The 26,555-nt window shown below is 39.3% G+C and overlaps 1 protein-coding gene across 6 annotated transcripts in view; it reads left to right on the top strand.

Annotated features, from left to right (window-relative positions):
- Positions 1–26,555, top strand: part of CNKSR2 (connector enhancer of kinase suppressor of Ras 2) — a 225,188-nt gene that overhangs the window by 34,663 nt on the left and 163,970 nt on the right. For all 6 annotated transcript variants that reach the window (XM_064474342.1, XM_064474359.1, XM_064474335.1 and 3 more), the window contains exons 2-3: positions 4,861–5,024; positions 17,033–17,235. In XM_064474342.1, coding sequence (XP_064330412.1) covers positions 4,861–5,024; positions 17,033–17,235 — 367 coding nt within the window. The remainder of the gene's footprint in view (positions 1–4,860; positions 5,025–17,032; positions 17,236–26,555) is intronic.

The following is a 26,555-nucleotide window of genomic DNA, read 5'->3' as shown; positions in this document are numbered from 1 at the left end:
GGGGGAAAAAACAACTCCAGTATAATCTACTTGCAAAAGAAACTTGTAGAAAAATTTTTCTTACTGTTAAAAGCACTGACTTTTCTGAGCAGTTTCTTTTGGAGGAGCTTTCTTTACATTTGCTGTTGTTTTTCATTTGTTTAGTTCCACAGATGAGGTTGAGCTTGCTTTAAACTTAATGAAGAGAGATGCTTCTTTTCTATTAATGCACAGAATAGTCCATCTGTGTACCTAACACCTCAGGGGCATGCCAGCTGACAAAGATGTGCAATGTATTAACATCTTAAAGACCCCAGTCAAACTGGCCAGGTAATGAGTGTAGAGTAGGATTTGGACAGCATTGCCAGACTCCATGGTTGATAAACTCAGGTGGAAAGCACATGGGCCAGGGGAGTGCTTCTTGAGTAGTTAGCATTCTTGGAGGTTTATGTTATTCCTGGAACACAAGGTGAGGAATTTTTCAAGAAAAACAACAAAAAAAGTTACTTTATATAGTGTTTCCTTTAAAGAGTAGGTCTAAAAGGAAAAGTAGTATCATCATACAGTTTTACTTTAAATTCTCTTATTGGAATATCTATGCTTTTACATATACTCAAAAAATCTTGGGGTTATTTTGGGTGAGGAGCAGAGCTGTTGAATATGAGACTGTTAACTCGTGTATTGGCATCACAAAACTTGTTTGATATACTATGAGGCCCTATGCCTCCAGAATATAATAACAAACCTGATTTTTGGACAGGGCCACTGTTCCTGAAATACCCAGGACTGCTATATGCTTGGCAACCTTAACGGCATCCATGGCCAGGAACAGGGAATAGTACATCAGATGGAGTTATTTGTTGGGATTTCTGTGGTATGTGGGTTGTGTGACATCCTCTGATATGAGGGCATCTGGGGGTAGAAGCAGAGCAGACCTTGACAGCTAGAAAAATTTCTTACTACATTGAAGTTGGGTGGATGCTGGTCTTGCAGGAATATCATAAAAGATAGTGCTTGTAAGAAAGCTGTGCTTTCTCTTTTAGCTTCCAGGGTGTCTCTGTGGACCCCAGGTAGCTGATGCTTCTTTGGTATATCTTGTCCTGTCCCAAGTTAAATGACGTTATCAGCCAGGAACGCCTGTTCCCTGCAGCTCCCATCCTGTTGATCTGAACACAGCAGCGGCTGGCCGGCTGCTGGCAAACAAGGCTGTCTGCTGGGGCTCTGGGGATAAAAGGTGTGGGCGAGGAATGCTAGTAGCCTTTCTGCATTGTTATTATTTCCTATCTGTGCAGAGTTTTGTTTACAAAAAGAATTGCTGCTCTTTAATTAAGAAATAGAATGGCAGAAATAAATTACTTCAAAAGAATGTTCTATTTAGGGACTGAGGGGAAGTAATGGTGGCAAGCTATTCTGAAAATGTCACACAATCTACGGTTAAATTATTTTGTTCTTTCCTGGCTGTAGTTTTTACGAAATTGGTGAGTCAAGCAATTGTCAGTAATATTTTTGTTGTCTTAAAATTTTTTCTTACCCTACATGAACTACATGCATCTGTCTAGATTACATCTGAATGACAAAAATACATAGAGAGCAGGAAAAGGAAGAGTAGTGGCTTTATTTAGAATTAACTGTCAATAAGTGTTTATTAAATGCATCTGTCATGACTTACTCTGGATTTGTGTTGCTAGTCTCTTAGCTGGGAATTCATTTTTTGATACCTGATGACGCTGAATATTTTAATGTTGTTATTCAGCAGTCTATGTAAACGGTGTGGGACTAAAGTTCAGAAACGTCAGAAGTACTTACTGCCTTCTTTTTTTGTCATTTAGCAAAAGCACATCTATGACCTATTTTTAATACATTTTTAGATGAAGTGTTTATGTATTGTCAAGAATATTCATTTTCTTTCAAAAAATAAATGCCGTTATACATGGCACTGTGCTTGAAAATCAGTTCATGCAATTAATATATCAGATGGAAAACTTGGCCTAAGAAGGGCTTTGGGAGAAAATACTTACAAATATGAATAAATCAAGAAGGCTCATGTCAGATAATTCAGGATAATGGTATCGTGTGTGTGTGTGAACAAGTAAAGTGGATTTAAGAAGATGCGAGAAAAATTATTTCCTTTTGCAACCTAAATTTAAATGTCTGAATGAGTTCTTATAGCACTGGGACTTGGTAAATGGCCTTACTTTCAGGTGTCAGGCAGAGAAGAGTACCTGATTTTTATTGCTGCTTGCGCGTTTGCTAGTAATGATGAGCATTGCCTAGCCTGTAAGAGAGGCGGCAGCATTTGGGTGAACTGAGGGCTCCCATTGAAATGCCTTGGGAATAGGCAGGACTCGTGCTCTTTGACATGTTCTGAAGCAATGGTGTCTAAGAAAGAGGGAAATTAAGATCTTGCGTGTATTGTGTTGTTTTACAGTGAAACATTACTTTTGATTAACAAACAGTTCTGAGGCCAACGGCAGAGTATTAATTATATAAGTACAAAGGGAAAAAATCCAGTGGGGCACCCCACAAAGCAGCAGGCTGAGTTGTTTTGACCTCAGTGAGTGTTCCTGTCTTCTTTTTCATGCATATGTGTGACAACCAAGTCATTTTATGGACCAGTCTTGGTGGTTCTGATAATTCAGGTTTTCCCTGCTGTAGGGGAATAAACTTAGGAGAATAAAAGCTTTAGTAGATCGTTGCTCTTAGTTAAAGTTTAACCATTTGTATTTTCTTTGTTGGAGAATTAGGGAACAATTTTTAGCTCCTCACAAGCCTGGGCAAGCACATCTGAGAACCAGGCTATGCGGCAAGATGCGATACATGATCAGTCCTGGGTCACCATTTTTGTTCTCTGTTAATATGTTGTAATCAAGTATATTTGAGCAACTGTTTGATTAGAAAGGGAAATGAATGGAAGGCATAGCTCCAAATGCTTGTTTAACCTAGACCTTTAAGTGGCTTTGTTTGGGAGGCAGGAAATCAGGTGGCAGGCTCTGGAAGGTTGTAGTTGGAGGCTGCTGGAATTGGGGACCTGCTCCCGTGTCTTGGGCCTGGAGTGTTTGGTTTACAGTGTGTTTGTGTGTGGTTTAGTTTTGGTGTGTGAATTCTAGAAGTTAAAGCCATGTGAAGATTGTGCTGGTGCGTGGGAGCAGGGACAGAGTGTGGGTGACACTCGCCCAAGGGCTGAGCCAGGAATGGCAGGCTGGCCTGGTACTGGGGCATCCCTGCCTGCAGTACCAACATATTCCTCATGTGAGTGTCTTTGGAGGTGTGGTTACACCCTAAAAGGGGTGAATGACAAGCTGGGGCTCTTATGAGACAACTGGAGCTCAGCAGTCAGATCAATCTTTTCTCCTCCATGTATCTTCAGAGTTTTCAGGCATTTTGATTAGCGAGTAAAATGTTCTCACTTCCTTGCAACCTAATGAGCAGATGTCCTCTCAATGTTAGGGATTGTTTGAAGACAACCATCAGAAAGGTGGTATCTCTCAAGAAGCAGCTAAATTAATGCATTCAGGTTTTTGTCAAATCCTGCTACTTGGTAGCAGTCACGTTGATCCATCAGAATGTATTCAGACACAAATTTCAGATGGACCACCAAATACCCGAGTCTTCCTTATCCCCTTGGCACAAGGATACACCCGCTGCAGAGCTTCCTTGTACTGGTCTGGTACTCTTGGGCAAAGATTGATGGGGAAGAGATGCATGATGGATTATCTCACGTTCTGCAGTGCTCTTTGCTCCAGGCAAAACCGTGTAGTCAGCTACATGTCATTAGACTGATAATCAAACTGAATAGCTAGAGTAGGTGTGGCCGCTAAAGCAGGACCTGGTCTTGTACAACCCTGCACTCATCCATGTCCTGAGCAAATATTTCGCGTGCACTTCTAGGATCTTTTTTGGCACAACAGGCCTGTTTCTGCTCCCCGATTACACTGTTCTGGGGAGTGCACCCAGGTCTTGATTTTAATGGCTTTTCATGCTCAGTAAGCATCTGTGTGCTCTTAGTGACTCCATACAGTTTGTAAACTGTGGTACGTTGAGCTGGATCTGCTGCTGCAGTTGGGACCCAGCATTTGCAGTGTTGCCACCTTTCTTGTTCTCTAGAGCTCTTTGGAGCTAGTTTTAGGGGTTGGCATGATCTGTGAACTTTCAGGTGACTCAGAAGCATACGAATGGTCTTGGAGTCGGAAAGACGCAATGATGTGGCACTACCATTTTTTTGTGTCACTGCATGGGGCACTGTAGTCAAGTGCCCCATGAAGAGATGGATTCCTAGCTGAGGGCATCTCCAGCAGACCCTTTTTGTAGTGCGACATACCATGGAAGAGGTACGCTGGGAGCAAGTTTAAGAGGCACTGATAGCTCCTGGATGTATGGTGTTAAGCATATTCACACTCTCATTGTTCCCTTAGAATTTGGCTCTGGTGCATATGCTTTCCCTTGTTTCCAGTCTCTTACAGTGCTGTAATAATTAACAGCGTCTGTTGATATGCTGTACCTAGGGTAGGATGCAAGTCTTACTCTCTTCCATTGTTCCCTCTTCTCTCCCCTCCCAGGTGTAATGGAGGCATTGCTAACATACCTGTTACTAGGGGCTGCCAGGTAGGCATTCATAACTCAGTATACTACAGGAATTCAGGGCTCTGTTCAGGGTTCAGGAGAGTTTAGTATTGTCCACGGGTTGAAAAGCCATGGCTGCCATAGCTCTCCAAATCTTAAGATTTCTGGGTAGCATTACATTTTTTGTAATGTTGAAATACTTAAAGAAAGGGCAAGTATTCTCCGTTGGCTTGGTTTTTGGTTCCAGCCCATTTTTACTCCTTATGGCAGTACAAAATATTGCTAACTTTTGCCTTCCCTTCTTCCGTCCTGTTTCTGCAGGTCTTGATGATTGCCTGCAGCAATATATAAAGAACTTTGAGAGAGAGAAGATTAGTGGTGACCAGCTACTACGCATTACTCATCAAGAACTGGAAGATCTTGGAGTCACACGAATTGGCCATCAGGAACTTATCTTGGAAGCAGTAGACTTGCTCTGTGCACTGGTAAACTTCTTGGGGCAAAACAGGGAGGGGAGTGAACAGTGTTTGCATATTCAGTTTGTGTGTTTGGATTTCTAGTCCTAAAGACTATCTAAGTAGTTCAAGAAACTCCTGACATGTAATGTATGAACAATTCAGCATTTTAAACCAGAAGCAAGATAAAGAGCATTATCTACTGATAGGATGGAGCTTGTTAAATAAATTGGTATCAGAGATTTAAGGCTTGCATATCTGTCTTTGTAGAAGAAAAGTTTATCTGAAATCACAAAAGAACTAGGCTGGGTTTGGTTTGGAATGTGAAACAGTTATATATGTGAATGCAGTAATTGAGTGCTGGTTGCCCTTTACAAACAAAATGCCCTGCTATTAACCATGTCATTTTTCACTGCTCCTTTCATGCAAATTATGTTTTAGATGATTATTCGAGCTTGCTGAAACATAGCTGCTTATATTTCAGAGTGGAAAGGATTAAATACTGAAATAATTATCGTATGTGTAAATAATGCATACATCTTTGATGGAGCATAGAGAGGATTTTGGTAATGGTCTTTTCAGTCACGTCGCGTCATGCGTTACTGGGATTATCCCCTCGGTGAGGGGTGTGGCGCTGACTTCACCCTTCTTACAAACTTTTTTGTGTGCCTGTAAAGACTAGTGATAGATTGGGCACACTGTCTGCATTCTCCACTGTAGAAAGGATTGTGAACAGCTCTGCTAAGATGTACTTGTCTGCCTAAAGTGGTGTTTTGTGGATTTTTAATGCCTACTACTTTTCCAAGCCTCAGAAGCAGCTTTAAGAAAGCTGAATCCCAGTAGAGGCAATCAAAGATGGTAGGCTGAAGGGCTCTTGAGAAGGGCTTGTGGATTCTCAGTGTGCAGCAGCTTTTCTGAATATCCTGTCCTTGGATCTTTGGGAGATAAATGTGAGGGATAATGAAGAGAGCGAGCTAAAAAAACCCCCAAAATGCAAAAGAAAAAGTAAAAAAGGGGGAGAAAAGCTTTTCCATACGGGAGGACATTAGGTTTTAAACACATCTTAGACTCTTTTCTTTGGAGTAGCATTTCTAATAACATTGCAAAGTGGCTCAGTGCAATAACTTAACTCATCTATTTGTTTTTTAAATAATGGAAAGGATGCTATCCTGAAAAAAATGCTACTGATATAGAAGGGAACATAAAGAGAGTTATTCACAAAGTACTTTTTATCATCAGGCAGTGCAAAAGGAAACAAGAAAGTAAATATTTTAATTAACTGACGCAAAAATTAAGTTATGGTGAACACTGATGACCATTCTTCCCAGGCACAGAGAGACAGATTGTGGCTCTTTCAAAAATAACCTCTTTTAACAGAAAAAAGACTTGTTTATTAGCTGTAATTTCTTTTTTTCCTGGGTATGTAATTACAGATGTTATCTTTAGACAAACAAACACAACTTGTCTTTGTAGCTCCCTTATCTTAGGCAAAAGTGTATGGACCTAAGTTGCATATAAAATAAGGAGTTTGTACCGAAGGCTAACACCGCATCCTTAATTCATGCAGCAAGTCTCTGCCCTCCTGGTCCTTGTTGCACATACAGTGTTGTTTGCTTTTCTGAGTTTGTCTTAAAGAAAACTTCATCCCTGAAGCACAACAGCATGTGTTCAGATCACAGCTTCTAATTTAAGCTAAGGTGTTTGCAGTCTCACAATTGGCTCCTGATGGCTCCTCAGGGATACAAGATGTGATTGTTTTATTGATTTTAGTGGACTTAATTTGAATTTATTGTTCACCAATCAGATAAACCTCTTAGGAAATTTAATTCAGAGACAATCCTTTTGGCTCTACTGATCCTATACTTACAGGCTTTCCTTTTTTTATTGCATCAGTAAGTATCTGACCTCGTTAGTGCTTGCCCATTCTTCTGATTAGCCCCTAATGTCGACTGTATTGTTCAGGAGAACTTTAAGCCTATGACTCTTCAATGTAGGGTAACTGCTAGTGCAGGTAGTCACTGTCCAAGGTTTTTATAATGAAAATTATCTGATAATTTTTTCTGTTTCACTGGTTTCATGACAGAATTTGGCATGAGTTACAAGTGTATGATCCAACTGAGTTAAGATCTGTTTGGATGCTGGAGATGATGGGTGGCGTGATGGGGTAGGAACAGTGATGTTAATTTTGCCTTGCAAGCATAATCTCTGATTTATTTTGAACTAATTATTAAAAGACAAAAGGATTGTCACTTCTGATACTCCTCGCCATTCTCTCCAAGTTAGTGAGTGATCACCTACGCAGTTTTTGGCATTGACAATTGAAGGGACAGGACCACCTCCCACTGTGCATTCCTGCTCCCACTCTGCAGGGGAGATTTTCCGAAAGAGAGTTGCCATCAACAAGGAAAGCTTCTGCAATGTTGATGGCTGATGTGTTTTAAGAGCTGCTTTCTTCCTGCCCCCTTCCCAGCATTTTTTCAGGGTAAACTTTTACTCAGAGTTTCTGCCCTGTCAGCTGTGGATATGGCAAGTGGAAAACCAGCTGCTTGTGTTGCATGCCTGTAGTTCACGGGGCAACATTTTCTTGGAGGAAAGCAGAGGGCCTGAACAAGCATATTTGGCTGCTGTGGAGAGAGCATGGGACCTCTTTAATCCAGGTAGAGCCTACAGAACAGCGCTAAATAGACAAACTGCTTGCCACAATAATAGTTGGGAACCAGTTATGATTGATAGCACTATTTAAAGGATATTCTTTATTGATTTTTGACAGAAGGTGGGTGGGTGGCTATGGTCTCTCACAGTATTTCCCTCCTGTCATAAGCACTAGCAACAAATGGATCTTCCAGTGTTTATTAGCTCATCAGAGAACAAATGGTGGCCTTTGCCATCCATCTTAGTAGAGCCTTTCTTGGCTGCCAGCCTGCCATACTATGCTCTTGACAGGAGAGCAAGCATCCTGGGGGTGAGATTCACAGTTTTTCTTTTCCTGTGGTGCTTCAGAGAAGGAGGAATAAAGATTTTGCCCAGCTGTTACTGCTGTTACAGGTCACGCTCGCTGATAATGGTGGGGGCGTACATACCACATGCCATCACTGAAGCTGAACGTGCTCCAGGAGAGAGCAGGCAATGTAACTAATGGGGTTTGTTGTCTTCCCTCTCTTCTTCAGTCTGTGAAGGTGGGAACATGTTCGATAGATTATCTTGCCTCAGTGCAGTTTTGTGTTTTATAAAATCCGTATGTCAGAAAGGGCAAGGTAAATGAAATGTTCTCTGTGCTTAAAAGAAAGAAGTAGTGAGGTCTGTGATGGTATCTCATTGCTGCTAGAAGTTGTTGCATGGTTTTCAGTCAGTCTTTCAGAAACCTCCATGACAGCTATATGCCTGTAGAGTTGTTCTATTTCCAGCAAGGCAAATCTCTTGTCCTTCCCTTTCTGTTCAAACTGGGACATAAAACCTAGATCACACTGATGGCACCAACAGGTAGATTCCTGCTTGATGTGGACATTCATGTTTATTCATATTGACAAAATCTCAAAAAATAATTGACATCTCAAAACAGGTTGACAAAGGGTAAACTAAGAAGGTGCGTGTCCAGCTCTAGAGATACAGGAGAAACTGCACTGAGTTAGGTACGGTGGTATTTTTTCTCCAGGCTACTGCCATGTAATAAAACATAAGCTTGTTCATCAGTTATAAAAATTACCACCCAGATCTAGCCTGAACATGATCCTTTTCAGTATGTATGTGGTGGTGAAGCTAGTCTCAGACTGCTTTACATTTCATCGTTAAAAAAACAACAGTGTAACAGACCTTCATCCACACATAAAGTGTGATGAGCCTTGTTTCTCTGATGGTTGCTTGAAGAACAGGATGTGACTGAACAGTGCCAACAGAAAGTAAATTGAGGAAAAGTGGAGGCGATGCCTCTGAAAAGAGAAATGCATACTGAAGAACAGATTACTTAGATAATGCCATCAGATCACTATATCAGTCTTCAGGTTTGGAGTGCACCTGGAGGTGTTGTAGCTCCTGAGGTACCTAACTGTGCTGCAGACAGTGAAGAAATGCATGCAATTCTTATTCCATCATCTGTTTGTCAGGAGACAGAGTTTAATTTATCAAAACTGGGTATGACCATATTTTGCTCAGTGTCCATGGGCTCTTAAATTTTTGTTTCCTTGGTATCATATTTTTCCCAGAAAATGCTACCCTTTGCCTTGCTGCCTGGAGAAAGGCTGAAGACTGTCTATCCAAAGATTTCTTTTTCCATCTTTAAGAAAGTGATCTAGTTTGCCTGACATATCACCACGATGCCGTGTTACATGAGGATTTTTTTTTTGCTTTTCCAAAATATCATGTATATTTTGTTTGAATGAAGATTAAATTAGTTTTGTTTGAAACTGAACATTTTCAAATATTTTTTAAAAGGAGACCTTGAAGTGGGAAATATTTTGTTCTGGGAAGATAAGAATATTTAGAAATCTTTGCAAATAGCTTTTGGATGCTTTAAAGTTTTCCTTAACCAAAGAACTTAGTAAAGTCCCCGTGAATTTGAAAAATACTTCTTCAGGGAATCTGTATTCATGAGAATACAGCTTAAAACCCGAAACACAACAGTTTTTGCTTTGTACAGCGTACTGTTTTCAGTACTGGTTTCGTACTAGTTACTTAAATCTGCTATGGCTGCACGAGAATTTTAATAAACACTGTCTATTTGAATCTGTAAAGCTAGAAGATTGCAGCAGAAGAAGCAGCATTATTATTTGGCAGAGAAAACATTGGTGTGCACTAACAGCATGAAATTACTTATAATTTACCACTAACACAAAACATTTATATGCAAATGAATGTAAAAAATAGACCTGCTTTACCCATGGATGATTTGATTCCTCTTAAGAATTATGCCTTTTATCTTAATTTCATCTTCTTGACATTTCTCACACAAAAGTCCTTTCCTTTGCCCTTATCACTAGTCAGGTCTTAAAAACTACTTTTGTCAGTTATATTCAATATTAGACTTAATCACTGTAGTGCTAAATGAGGAAGACTTCATTTTGGAAAGGAGGTTTGTATGTACTGAAGTTGGGATTTATTGTTAATATTCTGCATGCTCATAGCAGAAAAATTACTTAACCTTTTTACTATCGCCCTTTGGAAGTTAAAGGTCTGCTTATACATCATCTGCCTTCCTGTCTCTAGCCTGAGCTAACTTAACTGCAGAGAAGAAAAGCCTGAAGTCCATCACCAGATCAATAAAGCTAAGGAGTTAAAGGATTTCTGGTAGCTTATATAGATCATGTTGAAAATATTCTGGTTTTCCTAGTAGATCTTTTATACAGAACTGCAGTAAACCCTGGGGTATGCCAAAGGCAATAATTATGTCTATATGCAAAGGGCGAGTGTCCTTTCTGCTGCCTTCCTCAAGAATCAGTTCTGGATCCTAGACACTTTTTTTTAGTTGCTTTTTTCTTTGGGCTATTTGGAGTTTTAGGCAAGTGCGAAATATATGCCCTGGTTCTTAGAGTCATAGCGTGGTTTGGGTCAGAAGGGATCTTTAAAAATACAACCTCCTAGTTAAAAGCAGACTGGATAAAAAGGGCTGTTATAGTGTAAAATGTTTAAAAAGGTAGTGTGTTCATAACAACTTACTTTCTTTCTGGTTTCTTTTTTTTTTTTAAACTGCTGATTAGCTGTTTAAGACTTTGTGAAATGCATGTAACTGAATATGTAGCTGGTAGTTTGAGTTCTGGAGAAATAAGAGCGCTTGGTTGGCTAGGGACAAAATTACATGAGAAAGTTGAAAAACAAAAAAAATAATGAGCACTTGGTCTTGCAGAAACTGCTTATTGAAAAAGAGTAAGAAGAAGTTATATAATTGCTCTGTTAGTGCTACAAAGCATAACCAGGGCTTGGCTTTTTGATCTGTTGCTTGACTGTGCTGTGGAAAAAGAAGGGCATTTTTCAGGAAAGGGGATGATGATTATGAATCTTTCCTGGGTTCTGCAGGTCTATTAGTATCATGCACCTGAGTTTTTTTCTGACTGCTAACATACAGGACAAATATTTATACTCTTTGAAACCATTTGCCTTTTAATCAGTATACGTTTAAGAATTGCAGTAAATGCTGTCATTTGAGCTATCTGGTTTTTCTTCCTTATCTACTTATTCTGTGTTTATGAAACACATGTGTAAGGATCATGTGTTGTGCACTTCTAAATTACCCCATATGTCAGTGCTATTTGAAGGAGAGATAACCTTAGTGTTGGCATTTTGTGATGCTGGAAGAAGGGTCGTTAGAAATGTATGTTGTAGGCAGATCTGATGAGGTATAAAGTTACATAAGGCACCTTCCATATGACAAGCTGTGTTCTCAGTCGCTTGCAGCTTTGGGCTGGTAAGCTATCTGCCTCATACTTTGTGGGATGTGTTCAGCCAAGTGTTTTGGAGAATGAGATTCAGATGCATTTTGTTCATTTTTAAAAACAACTTCAGAGGCAAAGGTTGGAATTTTTCTTGGCAAATTTTTGGCCACCCCAGATTTTGAGGCCTGGTTTTCAAATGGCTGCCAGGTGCCATGGCATCCATGTGATGCTATTTTGATTATTGATTTAAAATTTTCCCCAGGCTTCTGGAGAACTGAGGACTCTATGAGCTTTACTGTTTCCAGGTTGCTTGTTTAAAAGCAATAAATATTACCTACAGAAATGATGCTCAAGATGGAAGATGAAAGCACTGAAAAATAGTGAGGAGCAGAATTAAGCTTGCCTGAGTTTATCTTAAGTCCATTTCTTAGCTGTCATGTGTGCTACCCTTACCTAAAATTCCTGCATTCAGTCTGTGAATAAGTGGAAAAAGACTTTTTAAAAAGTTATATTAGAGAGGAGACTTACAATTTCATCCTTGTGATTGCTATCTGTATACTGAGAGACATCAAGTGTAACTAAGAAGTTACATTTCTTTACACATAATTTATTATAATCTGCATGTAACTTATTGCACATTACAGCTATCTAGACTATAATATTAGTCTTTTCAAAAGGTTGCCATTTTTTTCCTTCTTTAAAAAATAACGTTTTTGTGTGGTGACAAATATTTGCCAAAGAAAAATAAACTTTTTCCTTCTGTAGTTTATACAGTCTGCTTGCCTTCTCCAGAGGGGCAGCAGAAATCAATCGATGTAAGCATTGCTATCTGCTCTGCCTGCTTAGAGAAACTGTTTTTATTTGCCTTTTGCTCCAAGCACCAGTGTTACAGTAGTATCTTCAGTTCCCATCTTGTGTCTCTTCAGTAAGAGTTAGCACTGGTTGCCACATGCCTTCCTCTCTGCACAGCTTGCAGCAGCTTTCTGGGCTGAAAAAGGAGAAACAATTATTTAGGGAGGTAGGCAGAGGGGCCATATGCTCATTTCTCTGTCTTGGATTATTTGTAGGAGTCAAACGATGTCCTTGAATTTAATGTGGCCTTTGTGCTTGGAGATGTAGAGGCATTTGTGGTTGCATAAAAGTTGTGATCGAGGCATCTGTTCTAAGGGATTTCTGGATTTTTTACTAGGACTGTGGCTACATCTGTGTTGCGTATAGTGGTGTGTTTAGATTTGGATGGCTTTTGGTACCTGAGCTTGGATTTTTTAGTAAGCTGAGATGTCTTTGCCCTTGCAATGAGCAGCATAAAAATGCTGTAAACCAAAGGTCTCAGCAGCTTCTAGACACCCTGCCTGAGCCAGCAGAGATAGTTAGCACTACATGAGTTAGGAACGCTTTATTTTTTAACCTGTGCTAGCAGTGTGAAGTGTGCTTCCCTGCCAGCAAGTGTTAAGCGAATTTAACACAGGAAAGAGTTGAAATGAGCTCTGATTATTTTTTTTTTAATTGGGGGTGGGAGGGCAGAATTGACAGCTAATGAACGTTAATCAAACTCATGCAAAAAAAGTTTTCTTTACATGCAAATTTTGGTTACCAAACTCTCTTCCTGCCCTGTGGTGCTGGTGCAAGGATGGGCTGGCAGAGGGACTAGGCTCCCCTCAACAAAAAGGGAAAAAAAAAAAAAAAGCAAACCTCATCAGTGGTGATTAGAGCGGCTGCTTGTCAGCATGTGAAGAAAAGACCTACAATTCATCACTCACACTGTCATGTGAAGCCACAGAAAAGTAATTAGCAGGTAAAATGTCTATTAATAGCTCCCACCACCTTTAGTTCGAACACCTGCTGACAAGCTATTACTCTGTGTAGCTTAGCTTCATCAAGTTCTTGTTTTGTGATTGCCAGAAGAGACTCCATTAGAGACGTTTCTGTTGAGGCGGGGTGTCTCTGAAGAGTCGCTTGCTCTGTGGCCTCTTGTTGAGAAAGCGGATGCGTAGACTTGCTTAGCTTCTTGTAATCTCTACAAGCATGCAGAGATTTCTTGGTGGTTCTTTCAGCAAATGTAAATTTATTTTGGCTAATGAAAGCATAACTTGTGTTAGTGCTGGCTAAATGCAGAGAAGGGGAAAACAAAGAATTGTCTCCTTTGCCTGCAATTATCTTCTTACGTTGCTTGAAAATAAATGCGGTGTATTTCTAAGAAAACTGTATTGTTAATAGTATATTATCACATATAAAGTATGATTAAAGTTGGCAGTTATTATTTGAGCGAGCTTTTTTCCAATATTAGAACATGCAACTCTCTGTTCATTTTGTAATGTGGGCCAGAAATATTAGCGATAAACAAAGTGGGGGTTTTGTTAGCTTGGCTGCTGTTTTAGGATCCTTCTACTTGAAGGCTTCAATAAACACAGCTGCGCAAGAATATATTCTGCCTGAAATTTATCTCTTCGTTTTCCATTTCTGGCTATATGTCTCTCATATTACAGGTGGAGGCTTTACCGAAATCAGTGCCGTTCCTCATAAGACTGGATTTTATGTGTAGCTTAGGCATTAAATTTGTCCCTTGGGTTTTTTTATGTTCAAGAAAACACACACAGTTGATGAATATGTATGGAAATAGACTTTGTATCTGTTAACGTTGTCTCTTCCTTTCCAAATATCTGACAGTGAGAAAAGACATCTGAAAAAGAGTACGTCTGTAGGTGTCCATCACTTGAAATATTAACAAGAGGCCACCAAGCTTTTATAGGAGCTGATTCTCTAAAGAAACACATGCACCCTATTTTCCTGTCGTAAACTTTTTAGTAACTTTTTGCTTAGTCTGTGGTGTTCAGTATCGCAGGTGTTACTTTCTGGTGGGACTGGAGGCCTGTAGGATGCCTGTTGGGGTTCCTACCTGGGCCTTAGTGTGAGGCCCCGGCCACCGGCCCTGCATGCAGCCTGGCTGGGGAGGCAAGCGGGTGCCCCGGGCCTGGCCGGCTCCTTCCCCGCGCACACCCCAGGCTTAATGAAGGACAACGAGTTTTGGTGCTGAGGGATGGGGTCTTCAGGCTCAGCCGCGGCTCAGGAGCGGCTCAGCCTGGGGTGGATGGGCAGCAGCCATGTGGGGCAGGGAGTCAGGGCTCTTCCCTGGGTCAGGCGCAAAGCGCAAGTGGCATGTTGAAGTGCTGAGGGGGGCTGGGAGTGGCGGCGTGGTGACCGCTGAGGAAACTCACATTTACCTCGTGGGGTTTGAAGGCAAGCACGGTATTTGGATAATTACACTCAGCTTCTTAGTAACAGCCCCCTGAATTAAGAAGTTCAACATTTCAGTGTGTCCAAAATAAGGAAACCCCAGAGGAGCCCTGTGGCCAGCCTGCGGTTTCTGGTCGCTACCCCCATGTTTGGGGAGGCGAGTGCTGTGCTGCGCGAGTGTTGTGGGGCTCGCTTGTGGTAGGGTTTCGGTTTGACTGATCTCTGAGACATTTTGTATGATGTACCTATCATCCAGAATATCTTTCATTTGTTTCTTACCCCGTTAATTTTGACAAAATGAGCTAGATGCTCGAGAAGCAGGATGAAATAAGAATGAGCCTGGGTTTTTTTTTTTCCCCAACTTGTTCCTACTGAGTCCTTGATCTCCATCGTGCTCTTTCAGCCACAACAACCACAGAAAACTGCAGCAAAAACAAATTTATTTTTATCTGATGTTTATCTCTTTAATTTGGACTGATTTAATAAGTTATTAGTTATGAGCCATTTAGCTGCATAATAAAGTATGTTTTACTTTACCATCCTAATTTTTTGTTTTAATCTCGTAATTTTTTATTTATATCCTAACTCTATCTGTTGTATAATTGCTATTGAATACTTATACGGTGGAAAAGTCACTGCCCAAACACACAGTTTGTCTATTTGGGAACTGAATGTGGTGGCAGACGACGGTGCCTACACAGAAACTGTGCAGTTGAGAAACATGCCCGCAAAGCCTTCCTTGCCCAGAATATGGATGCTCTCTGAAATTACAGTAGAGATTTTTAAAATGCAACCTCAGTGTGTGGCCACTTGCCCCTTAAGCCGAGTCCCAAAGTGCATCTTCTGCTGCGGAAAGATGGCTGTTGTTCTAGTGGCTCCCTCACGAAGTGTGTTTGCTTTGCAAGCACAAAAAGGGTCTGGCTGGGAGATGGAAGACAAGCTGTGTGCTAAAGTCTTTCCATGCAACAATCATCTCCCATTTGCTTGTGAGTGGCCATTGTGGGAGGGCTGGGGACTGGGGACTCACTGGAGCTGGCTTTAGTGTAATCTTCATGTATAATTAAAGTCCCTGTATAATTAAAGAGGAGATTAAGTTCATTTAGTATATGGTTTGGATTAGGAGCATGACAACTGCTGTAAGTAATGATCTTCACCTCCCCCCGCCCCATTTCTTATAGAAAAAAGACTAAGGTAAATAAGCTTCATCAGTCTTAAATTAACATTGGCAAATACATCCCTACTTCTGTCTCTTCTTATGGACAGATTAGCGTGAGGACCAAACTGGGGGGCCTGGTGTGTGAGCTGGTGAGGATAAGGGGTGGTTAGGAAGTGCATTTTTCTGCATGCAGCTGAGGAGCTTTCTGCATTCTACTTCATCATCATTTCTGGTAGGAAATGGTCCACCTTCAATAGTAAGTGGCTCTTTCTATCATCAACTGTACAAGTTGTGAGCATCCTCCATTATAACCTGTGATGTGGTTAAGGTGAGGAGAACCTTCAGAAGTCTCATCTTTGTCTTACAGGAATAACAAACTCAAGCCTATGCGACTGCTTATTCCTTTACAAAGGCAAAAGAAGATCTCTTTTGAAATAACTATTATTCTTTGCATTTGTGAAAAAACCAAATCTATTACAGAAATAACAAATCACTGATGGTACTATATTATATTGTAATTGAACACTAAATTAGGGCATTCTCTAGTGTTGTTTCAGCAACATTTGTGTATTTGAAGGAATTTCAAGTGCTATTTATTAATATTTCTACATAATTATTTCTGTCTCTGCTGCACAGCTAAGGAACATAATTTAAATCTAAGAGATTGACTCTTAAATGGAAGCAAAGTTTACAGCTTGACTTTAAAAGGGCAACACAGACATTGTGCAGACTGCCACTGTGTTCTCTGATCTGTGATTCTGGGGGTCCTTTACTACTTAGAAGAATAAAAAGAAGGAAATGCACGTGCTTCCTTCACTGAAATCAGCAAAAGCAATTTGGTGTCACACTGTCCATACTGCATACTTCTGCTAGTTGCAAGCCCTCTTGCTTAATATGATCTTAAGAATTGGTGTGAGTACGGGCACAGGAGTCTGGTCCATAACCATCATATCTACTGAGAAAACCATCAGATTACTGAGAGTGATGCACTGCCTTGAAAATCAATCTTCCAGACTAGTTTTTTTTCTTCATTTTGAGATGTACTTCTCAGTTCACTTAAAACCATCTAAGAGATCACTCATAATTTTGCTCTTCTTTTGTTCTATTTTTATGCCCTTTAGAAGCAGAACATGCCATACATTTAAAAACTAATGAGTGGGTGTATTTCTACTTTAATTATTAGGAATAGTTAAGTTTTGAAGCAGAAGAGCAGTCTTGCTGTTTTCGGTACTTCATGTTCAGCTGCAAAGCTAACTTTCTTCTCTTTGTCTTTTTTTTCAATGCAGAACTATGGTTTGGAAACAGAAAATCTAAAAACCCTTTCTCACAAACTGAATGCCTCTGCCAAAAATCTGCAGAACTTCATCACTGGGAGGCGGAGGAGTGGTCACTATGATGGAAGGACCAGCCGCAAGTTACCAAATGATTTTCTGACATCAGTAGTGGATCTGATTGGAGCAGCTAAAAGTCTGCTGGCGTGGTTGGACAGGTAAAATCTCCCAAATGTGTCACAGGTAACCAGATCATGCACATGCACAAACCCCAAGCTCTTTTCAAAGCGTAATGTAGACATTGAAATAGAAGCAGAATTAATTTACAAATTCTGAGAGGATGTTTGTAGCAATTTTTTCTTGTTAAGTCAGCATGCAATTCAGATGGCATTGCAGTACAATCTTTCTAAATGCACTGCAACCCTACACATATCTGGAAATAAAATATAGCAACAGGATGACATCAGTAAGTTATATATGTATTTTATTATTAATATAGAATACCACTTTGACCTGCATAGCTCAGATTCATTGCTCTGATAGTATGAAATCCACAAAACTGTTATCATACTTTTCATTATATAGGTATCAATATATACTTCCAGTGTGTGTGTATGTGTAAACATGCATATAGCATTTCAGGTTTTTTAAATGGCAGTGAAATACATCTTGAAACTGTAGATGCAATTTGAACTGTCTTATACTTTCACCTCTATTACCTAGGAAGGATGTGGGACCAGAACTTAAGCGGTCTCGTTTAGCATATCTCTAGCAATATTTTTCTAATGATAACAAGAGTAATATGCAGGTATTTAAGATGATCATTGAAACTCCTGAAGTGGTTAAAATTAGCATATCTGTATGTCTTTATAAAATGCATCACAGGACATTTTTATCTGCGAAAATAAAATGCGTATCTTGATTTAAAGGTGTATCTTGCTTTGTATCCATCAGCAGAAGTTTCGTTCAGAGTATCATCTCTGTGTAATTCTTAAAATCTGACAGAATCGCTTGGATTTACTGCTGTGGGCTTTGTTGTGTTTCGTTTTCCTGAGGAAAACTGGCTTCTGGCCCATAAATGGTTTCCATATGAAAGGTTTAGGTGAGGCATGAGTCTTTTCCATTTCTTAAGCTGAATTTCCAACTCTTTCTTTTGTTCAATAGACTGCAGATACCACTGCTTCTTCTTTTCTCCTCCCTTTCTAGCCTTTCCTGAAGTTTCAGAACCAGAGTAACTAAAGTTGTGCTCCTAAATTTCTTTTTAGATGTTTACATTAGATGCACAGAGAAACAGTACAATCTCATGGAAAGAGTTTAGTACTGAGACATGAAAAATTGGGAATATATTTTTAGCTGTACCTCTAGCTTGTTGTTACTTGGAAGACCTATAGGCTTCACTTTTTCTCCCTGCAAATAATTTTTGGCAGAGAACAGCCTATCATTCTGGGTTTTTAAACAGAAGGAACAGTAAAAAACCATGTTCTTTTTGCATAGGCAGATCAGTGTTTGCCATTTCTTTCTATTTAGAAAGAACCTTAATTGTTTTTTTATTGGATTTGTAGCTAATGGGTACTGTTCGTTACAAAGTTGAGATTTATTGTTTTTTGCATAAAATAGTCTGGCATTAAAAATTAAACTTTCACATATATATATACGTTTAACACATTGAAAAACAATGTAATTTTAGCATCTTAATATGAATTTAGTAGTTGAACTACTAAAGAAGAAAGCAGTTGTTGATGCTAGGACACATCTGCATCTGAGCACTAACGTGTCACTGTAGTACTGTGCACTGTGCTCAGATTGTGCACTTTTAGTATTAAAAGACAAATCCAGTCTGTAAAATTTGTTTGTAGCTCAGAAGTATGTTGAGAATTCCCTCTTAGTAAAATTATGGCTATAAAGGCAGCTATATTGTGTTTGTCAGAGATAATTCTGTTGGCAGGTTTTGTTGTTGGTAGGGGAAGATCTCTAAAATAATTTCTAAAACTATGCATATCAGTTCTACTCCCAGTAAAATGCAAAATTACTTTTGCATTTATCTGAAATGATAGCTGATCAGACCCAGGACTTTCAAGAAGTTGAAAATGAGGGCAGCCATGGTGGTAGCCCACTTTTATCAAAGCTGTCTTTACTATCCAAATAATGCTTTCTAGAAGTGATATTTCATCCAGATTTCTGGGAAAGTCCTTTTGAAGATCTGTGTAGCTTAAACACCTGGTTCTGGCAAATGTTTTCTGTAACATATTAAGACTTTCTGATTTATGAGGCTGTGGGTATTTCAGTTAGGTTTGTTCCTCCTTCTTTCTGAAGCCCCAAATTAGGATGAAGGCAGGACAACGACTGCATTTTTCTCAGGAAGTGGGAATATCTGGAGGTCAATAGGGTTCTGCTTATTATATTCCTTCTAAGAAGCTATTGGGGCCACTAGGGGGAGATAGAAAGATTTTTAAAATAACGTATTTAAAGTCAGGAACATGGAAATAATTTTATTCTGCACAGCTGTTCTATTAAATCTGGGCCCTAAATTTTAAATTTTTGGTTGGTTTCTAACACCAGTTCCATTTCTGGGGTGTGAGAGAGGGGGGAGCAAACCTTTAGGAGGACTAAAGTGGCTATTAGGGTTATCCGTTCCATTGTAACAGTGATACTAGGCTGCCCCTATGCAGTGTTTTTCGGGTCATGTCTGGAAAAAGCAGCTAGCAGCAGCTCCAACTTGCATAGAAATGCAGTGAAATGGTTTTTATGCGTAGGGAATGGTGATGACTCCATATGACTTGTGCTTCACTTGCTGCTGTAGTGAACTCTCTCTTTATGATGTTTCTGCAGGACACTTACTATCTATAAGGACCTTGTTAGGCCAGGCACAATTTTGTGATTTGCTGAGTTACTTTCACTGTGGCTTTTGTGGTGCCACTGTGCAGGACCAATCCAAGAACGCTCTTTGTTCCAGGTCTCTGCCTGGAGTAGTCCTACTTCCAGACATATGTCAGGGATTGAGCTTTACTGAAAACTAGGGTAACTTTTATTGGCAGGCTTTAAAAGTCTACTGGTTTAGTTTCATTTAGGAACTGGAAAACTTAGTAGAGAATTCTAGCTATTTTCAAAAGAGGCTGGCTGATCATTTTGAGGAGTGTGAAATAGCTCTCTGATAATGTCCTGTAAAGAAACTGTCATCACACTAATAGGTTATGGCCTTAAACTTTTCAGAATAATTTTAACTTTCTGTTACCTTTTCAGCCCACAAAATCTATCTTCTCTTCCAGAGGACTTAAAAAAATATTTTAGCTTAATAATGTTTTATTTTATACTCTTTCCCTAATCTTCAAATTTTTCCAAGCCAATTTGCTGGTTAGATTGGTGCTTCCCTGAATAACTATTAGAGTCTTTTGTGGAAGTATGGTGCATTTCCACTTGACGATTAACTTCGCTCTTAGGCTGATGGAAAACCACACTTTAGGCTACAGCTACACAAACTATTTATCTGGTATTCAAAGCAACTTGGCATCAAAATGTCTCCAGTAATACTTCTCAAGAATTAGAGAATCATATATACAGTCATTCAGGTGTTTTAGACTTCCAGTTAGATCATTGGTGTTCTTTTCAGTCTTTACCCCTGTAATTCATGAAAGTTGTATTCTTTGGAACAGTAATATATACCATCTTTCTGAATCGTCCTTCTTTTCTGATGTGTCAGGTTCCTAGAGATTCTCCTGCCTATTATAGGGCTGACACACTCTGTCCTACCGAGGAAACCTCAGTGCTTTCTGTGCAATGTGTTTGCTTTGCTGAGATTAGGTATAGCAGTTCTGATAAATGTATTTCTCAAGGTTTCTTTTGAATTACAGTGAAAACACACACAACCTTTGGGCAACTCATTTTATGCAAATTTATTTTTTGGTATCAAAGCAGGAGGGAGATAAATACTGTGAAGTGGCACTCTGGTCAAGCAAGGAAAACTCTGCTTTATATTCCTGACCACAAAGTATGCTACAGTCTGGAAGCCAAGTGGCAAATGTAATGAGTACAGATCTCCATCTATTTTTGTTTTTTTTTTTCTTTAGTACAGTGTTCAAAAATACAAAATAAGTAGTCAAAGATCTAGGAAAACTGGAATGCTGACAATCAAAAAAAAACGTAGTTGAAAGACAAATAAACTGATTAGTTAAAGAAAATGTTTAGAATGAATGAAGAAAAACACAATTGAAAAATGGGTGCAGCTGATCTAAAAATAAAAATCAAGGTAAAAAGTTTTATGTCCCTCAAGGTAAACATAAGGTATATCAGAGAATTTTTTTAAATCTGTGATTAAAGTAGGATCCACAACAGGAATACATTGCAATTTTGTGGCACTAAGGTATCTCTAACCTCATAAAAGTATTTTTTTAATTTCTGTACAGTAGTATGTCCAGTAGTATCTGCACATTTAGTTGAAATTGAAATTAGACATAATTATTTCCTTTAATCCAGATAAGGTTTTGTTCTTACAGCACATATTTACAGTCCACCTGAAAACCACTTTGTAAAAGTATTGCTTTGTGTGTTGATGTGTCTGTGTTTGCTGCCTCTCTGAGATTTCTGAATATACATCATTTGTTCATGACTTTCTTGCTCTAAAATCACCATGAACTCATGGAGGATTTTGAGAACGAAACTACCTTTTTCGTCTTTAACAGAATTATGTTAGGATTTTACCGTGGTACTTGCATCTTCAGTGGCACCAGTGAAAACTTCCTAGTTTTTGTCCAGAGGCAAACAGGAACTGAAAAGCAGTGATATCACAGGGATCCCAGAAAATTCTTCTGAGCTTATAACTGACTTTCTCTTTGGTTAGGACACAGCCAGCAATTATACTCTACTCGTATCTCATTCCTTTTTTACTAATTTGCTACTACCTATTGGTTGTACTGCTGAAATTGTGATGACTCCTGAGTGAAGGGTGCTCAGGTTCATCCAACGTTTTTTCTTCCAGAACTTACCAAACCACCTGACAGACAGGCAGAAGGTTGTATTTTCATCAGAAGTTGGCACAATGTTGAGTGTTGAGTTTGTCGCCTGATGCGTCAGAGGCTGCTGCGAAGTGAAGGCAGCCTTAAGAGCAAAAGCATCTTTTACACATCCTTTAAGCACCACCTTTCTCCCCTTCAAGTCCAAAACATTTTTCTTTCACGGGACATCTAGATTTAACAGGTAGAGGAAGAATCCTGAGGGAACCTGACCTGGGGTGACATTTGGTGGCAGCTGCATGAGCTCTGTCTCTTCCCATCTTGTCTCCTTGCTCTGCCAGCACACAGCTTGTTTGCATCCCTGCTTCTGCTGGTGCCATCTTCCACATTGCTCTTGGTTTGATATGTTGTCTTCATTCACCTCCACCGCACTTCTGGCTTCTTCGCCAACCAAACACCCTGGAAATCTGTATTTCCTGCTGACTGCGCTACTCAAGAAAAAATTCTTAGTTGTGCTTCTGGGCTTTCTGCTCCTGCCTACTCTGCAGTGTCATGTTATCTGAAGCAAGGACCCCACGTACCATATATCTTGTGCAGCATCAGAAGAATGTTTTGGATCTTAGAAGATAGTAGCAATATCTGTATAAACTGTAAATGCAGACTTAGAGACTAGGAGTGAGGAAGGGATGGTTGTTCTTAGGGCTTTAATTGAGTCTTCATTAGAGGTGCAACTAAGATAATATGGTAGTTTATTTTTCAATTAAGAATTTAAGAAACTATAATCAACTTCCCATGAGATAACTACTACAACATTTTGTGTCTGCTGTTGTGTCACAAATTTTAATGGCTGTGAATTAGGCTTTGTGAGGGAACACTGGATTTTTTTTAGTGTACTGTTTGACTCAGCCATCTGAGTGGGCAGTGATTCAATATGTCTTTCACAGCAACTCTCCTGTATCCCTTGTTCTCACCCTAGCATTATCCCCCTTTTGGAAATAAAAATCTTAAACTGCTGCTGCAGATTATGCTGAAGTCTACGTAGTAGGAACAAAGAGATCTTGTAGAGATAGATTTTCTATTCCAGACTTTCAGTGCTGTGGCCAGAGAAAAGCTAGCAGGCTGACAAATGTGTGCCAGTCTGATTAATTTACCACTGCTGTCTGGATATATGATACATTAACAAAATGGAACAAGGAGATGAACAAACATCTACCCCCTCCCCCGAAATCGTTGGTTATATAAAAGATATGGGTCAAATTGCTGACAGTAGTAACAAAATGTAAAATTTTAGAGTAAAAGGCCTTCCTGGCAAGTCTAGGTCTGCTTTTACGGCCATTCACAGAGTGGTGGTGGGGTGTAATTCTTTGACTTTTAAGCCCAGGTGGGCAAGTCATTTTGGCATGGGCTTAAATGTGCTAATATACTGCAAAGTAGTTATATGTGTAAATAAAACCTATTAAGTAAGGCTAAAATCTGTGCTTAAAGGTAAAGGCATTTGAATGCTTCAGTGGTTAAGTCTGGACAGCCTCACTGTGGGCTGTGTAAAATGTTTTGGTGATGCTCTGTTGTCTACAGAGACGTGCAGCCTGCAATGACGTAAACACTCATTTTTATGTATGAACAATTCTAGGTGTTCAGCTTCAGCGCAGCCTTTAAACCTGTTTTGTATGAAAGCACTGTGGTAGCAGAATGCATTCCCCACTCAAAAATGGATCTCCCTCTTTTCACCATGATGACACACACAATGCATACATTTTCTTCTACTGTAGGTGAAACGTGTTCAGCTGGATTTCTTTGTCTCATTGTTTTCAGTGAATGAACCTTGGTGATGTTTATGGTGTGACTATTTTGTAGTTTTAAGTAAAGAGGAATATTCTTTGGGAAAATTATGCTTGAATGTTTGCAAGCCTGTAAGTTCTTACTTACAAAGAAAGTGTTATTTGTTTAGTCTCCTTTATAAGAGACTTCATGCAGTCCTGTTAGATGTGCTTGGTTATTGCTTGTCCTGACAGGGTAAATCTGGTTTGCACACAAGATGGTGGGGTGGTGGGGGTGAAATGAAAACCCAAACAAAAAGAAACCAAAGAGTTTAGCAATTCTTTACTCACCACACAAATAATTCACTTACTGTCAATTGGTTTTCAGTCTTAAACCTGTGAATCTAATGTTTCCCTTATGCATTTCCCTTTATGCTTGTTTGAATGGTATGCCAAATCTGTCAGTAAGTGCTGCCTAAGAACGCTGTGGTACTTACCCATATTGTGCTACTGGAACAGCTGTAAATGTTTAACAGAGCACTCATTTAAAGAATTCCTTTATCCAGTGTGAATTTTACTGCATTCCTCCCTGCTTCTACATAAAGCAGTTCCATTAGAAATACAAATAAAATGTTTGTTTCATTAAAGCCTAAAACTATGAATCCTAGATGGACTTGGGACAAAAATATATGCAACAATATTGTACATTCAGATTTTTATTAGAGCTTAATGTGTGACCTTTGGAGACTGAGTTATATTACTGATTTTGTTACCTCTGTCTTTAAAAGGTTTTGGACTATTACATTTAATCAAACTGCTATGAGGATGTTTTCACTTGTTAGGATGCTAAAATAAGTATGATAGTGGTTTTAAACTCCTCACAATGTCTATCATTATGAAATAGCTCAGTGTTACAACTAGTGGTGAAATATTATTAACTTTTATTTTGGGGCAATGCTTTTGCTAACAGCAGTCTGTATTTGTCCAAATTGCAACCTTTTAAAGTAAAATAGTTATTTCTATGGATAATTTTCCCCTAAGTAAACATTATATGAAGAAGGCAGATGAGGAGGGTAAAGCATATGAGACCGAAAATATTGATGATGTAGAAATAACAAGCGTATGCATCTCCTTCACAATACATATCTTTATTTAATTGTTTGGGAAGGGTTTTCCTTCATGTGCAGAGCTGTGAGTATGAATAGCTGTTGAACCACAGTATTTCCTAATTCTGTGAGGGAATTAGCTGTGCTATATCGATGTAGCTGGTTTTCCTACGGATCCTTCAGGCTGTCTTAATGAATTAATGTTAGATAATATAATTTTTTTTCATTCTGAAAGATGCTGATACTGCTGAAGATTTTAATTAGGTCTCAGTTTCTAAAACTGTATACGTACATGCATGTGTGTTACAGCCTGCATTACACATGTATTAACATATTAATGTTTCAGAGGTGTGTTATTATTTCTCTCAAACACTGGTTTAAAAAACATGAAGAGAACCAGTAGCTCTGTCATGCCTGGTGTTAGAAAAGCCTGATTTCCTGCAGGTTAGGGTCTTGAAGTTGGTTGACTTTAATGTTAAAAAAACCCAAATATGCACCAATTGTAAGGGTTTTTTTCCCCTGCGAATGAGGTATTTAGAAGCTCTTCATCTTGCTGGAATCTGTGATGTTGAATAAGGTGAAGGCTCACAGTGTCAGTTCACACACTGGAAAAATTCAGAGGCTCCCACTTTTCCAGCTGCATGTACGATCACAAAACATGTACGAACTTAATTATCCTTGAAACCTATCAACCATGCATTCATGAAAGTGGTTTATAAATGGCTAATAGCTTCAAATGTTGGAAAGGAGAAGGTGGGAGAAAAGGTGAGAACAAGGGCAAAAACATCCTGCATGTGTGTGCAGAAGTATTGATGTGATTGCATGAATCTCCTTTCCTTAGAATACGAGGCATAGGAGGGGTAGTCAAAGAATGGAAGAGAGAATCAGGCAGAGGTCTGGAAGAGGAAATGAATGGAAAGGGCAGGTGGTCAGGTAGGTGCTCTGTGGAGCTACAAAGGTGTTTTATGTGGGTGTTGCAAAGGAAGAGAATCACAGGGAGGTTTTGAAGGAAGAACAAATGAATTACAAGAGAAAGTGAATAAAAAAAGTTCCATGAACAGGGAAACGTATGTGGAAAAAAGTCTTGGAAATGGCTGAGAGAGAGGTGAGACAACGGGATGCTGAGGTCCATGTCACAGCAGGAAGTGGGGCAACATATGGCCCCAGACCCAGGCAGTTCTTTTGTTCTTGTTTAACTTAAAAAGACTGAATTGGACAGCACAGGGCTGGAAACTGCAGTTGTTCTCAAGGGTACCTGAAACTTAAAGGTCCAAGGGACTGGGAAAGATGTGACTTTGAAAGAAAAGAGTAGAAATTGGAAGTTGTTAGAAATGGCTCAGCCAAGTCGAGGAAATATTTTTTTAAAAGGAGAGAGAAGTGATCAAATTAAACAAGAAATTCCTTTTGCTTGGTGTGTTGCTGATGCCTTGAGTAGGAAAGTGTTTTAGCAGCCAGTTGAAAAGTCATAGTGTACGCAGGCTTTATTTGCATTTATACATATTGTTTCATCTGCTTTAACTCAATGCTATTGTCCTGTATTAAAAGTACAAACAGTGGATATATTATTAATGAAGAGGTTTTTTTGTCAAATTGGTGTTTTATACTGTGTCATTTATGAAATCAAATCAGGGATCCTGCAGTGAAGTTTCTGTTGACATTTTGGTTGAAACTGCTGGCATGTTGTTATACTAAGTCTTGCTGGACTTTCACTGTTGAAATTGAGCCTTGG

This window comes from Phalacrocorax carbo, chromosome 1, assembly GCF_963921805.1.
Source record: "Phalacrocorax carbo chromosome 1, bPhaCar2.1, whole genome shotgun sequence".
Taxonomy (NCBI): domain Eukaryota; kingdom Metazoa; phylum Chordata; class Aves; order Suliformes; family Phalacrocoracidae; genus Phalacrocorax; species Phalacrocorax carbo.
The sequence above is the reverse complement of the archived record's forward strand: the minus strand, read 5'-3'. Positions and strand labels throughout refer to the sequence as shown.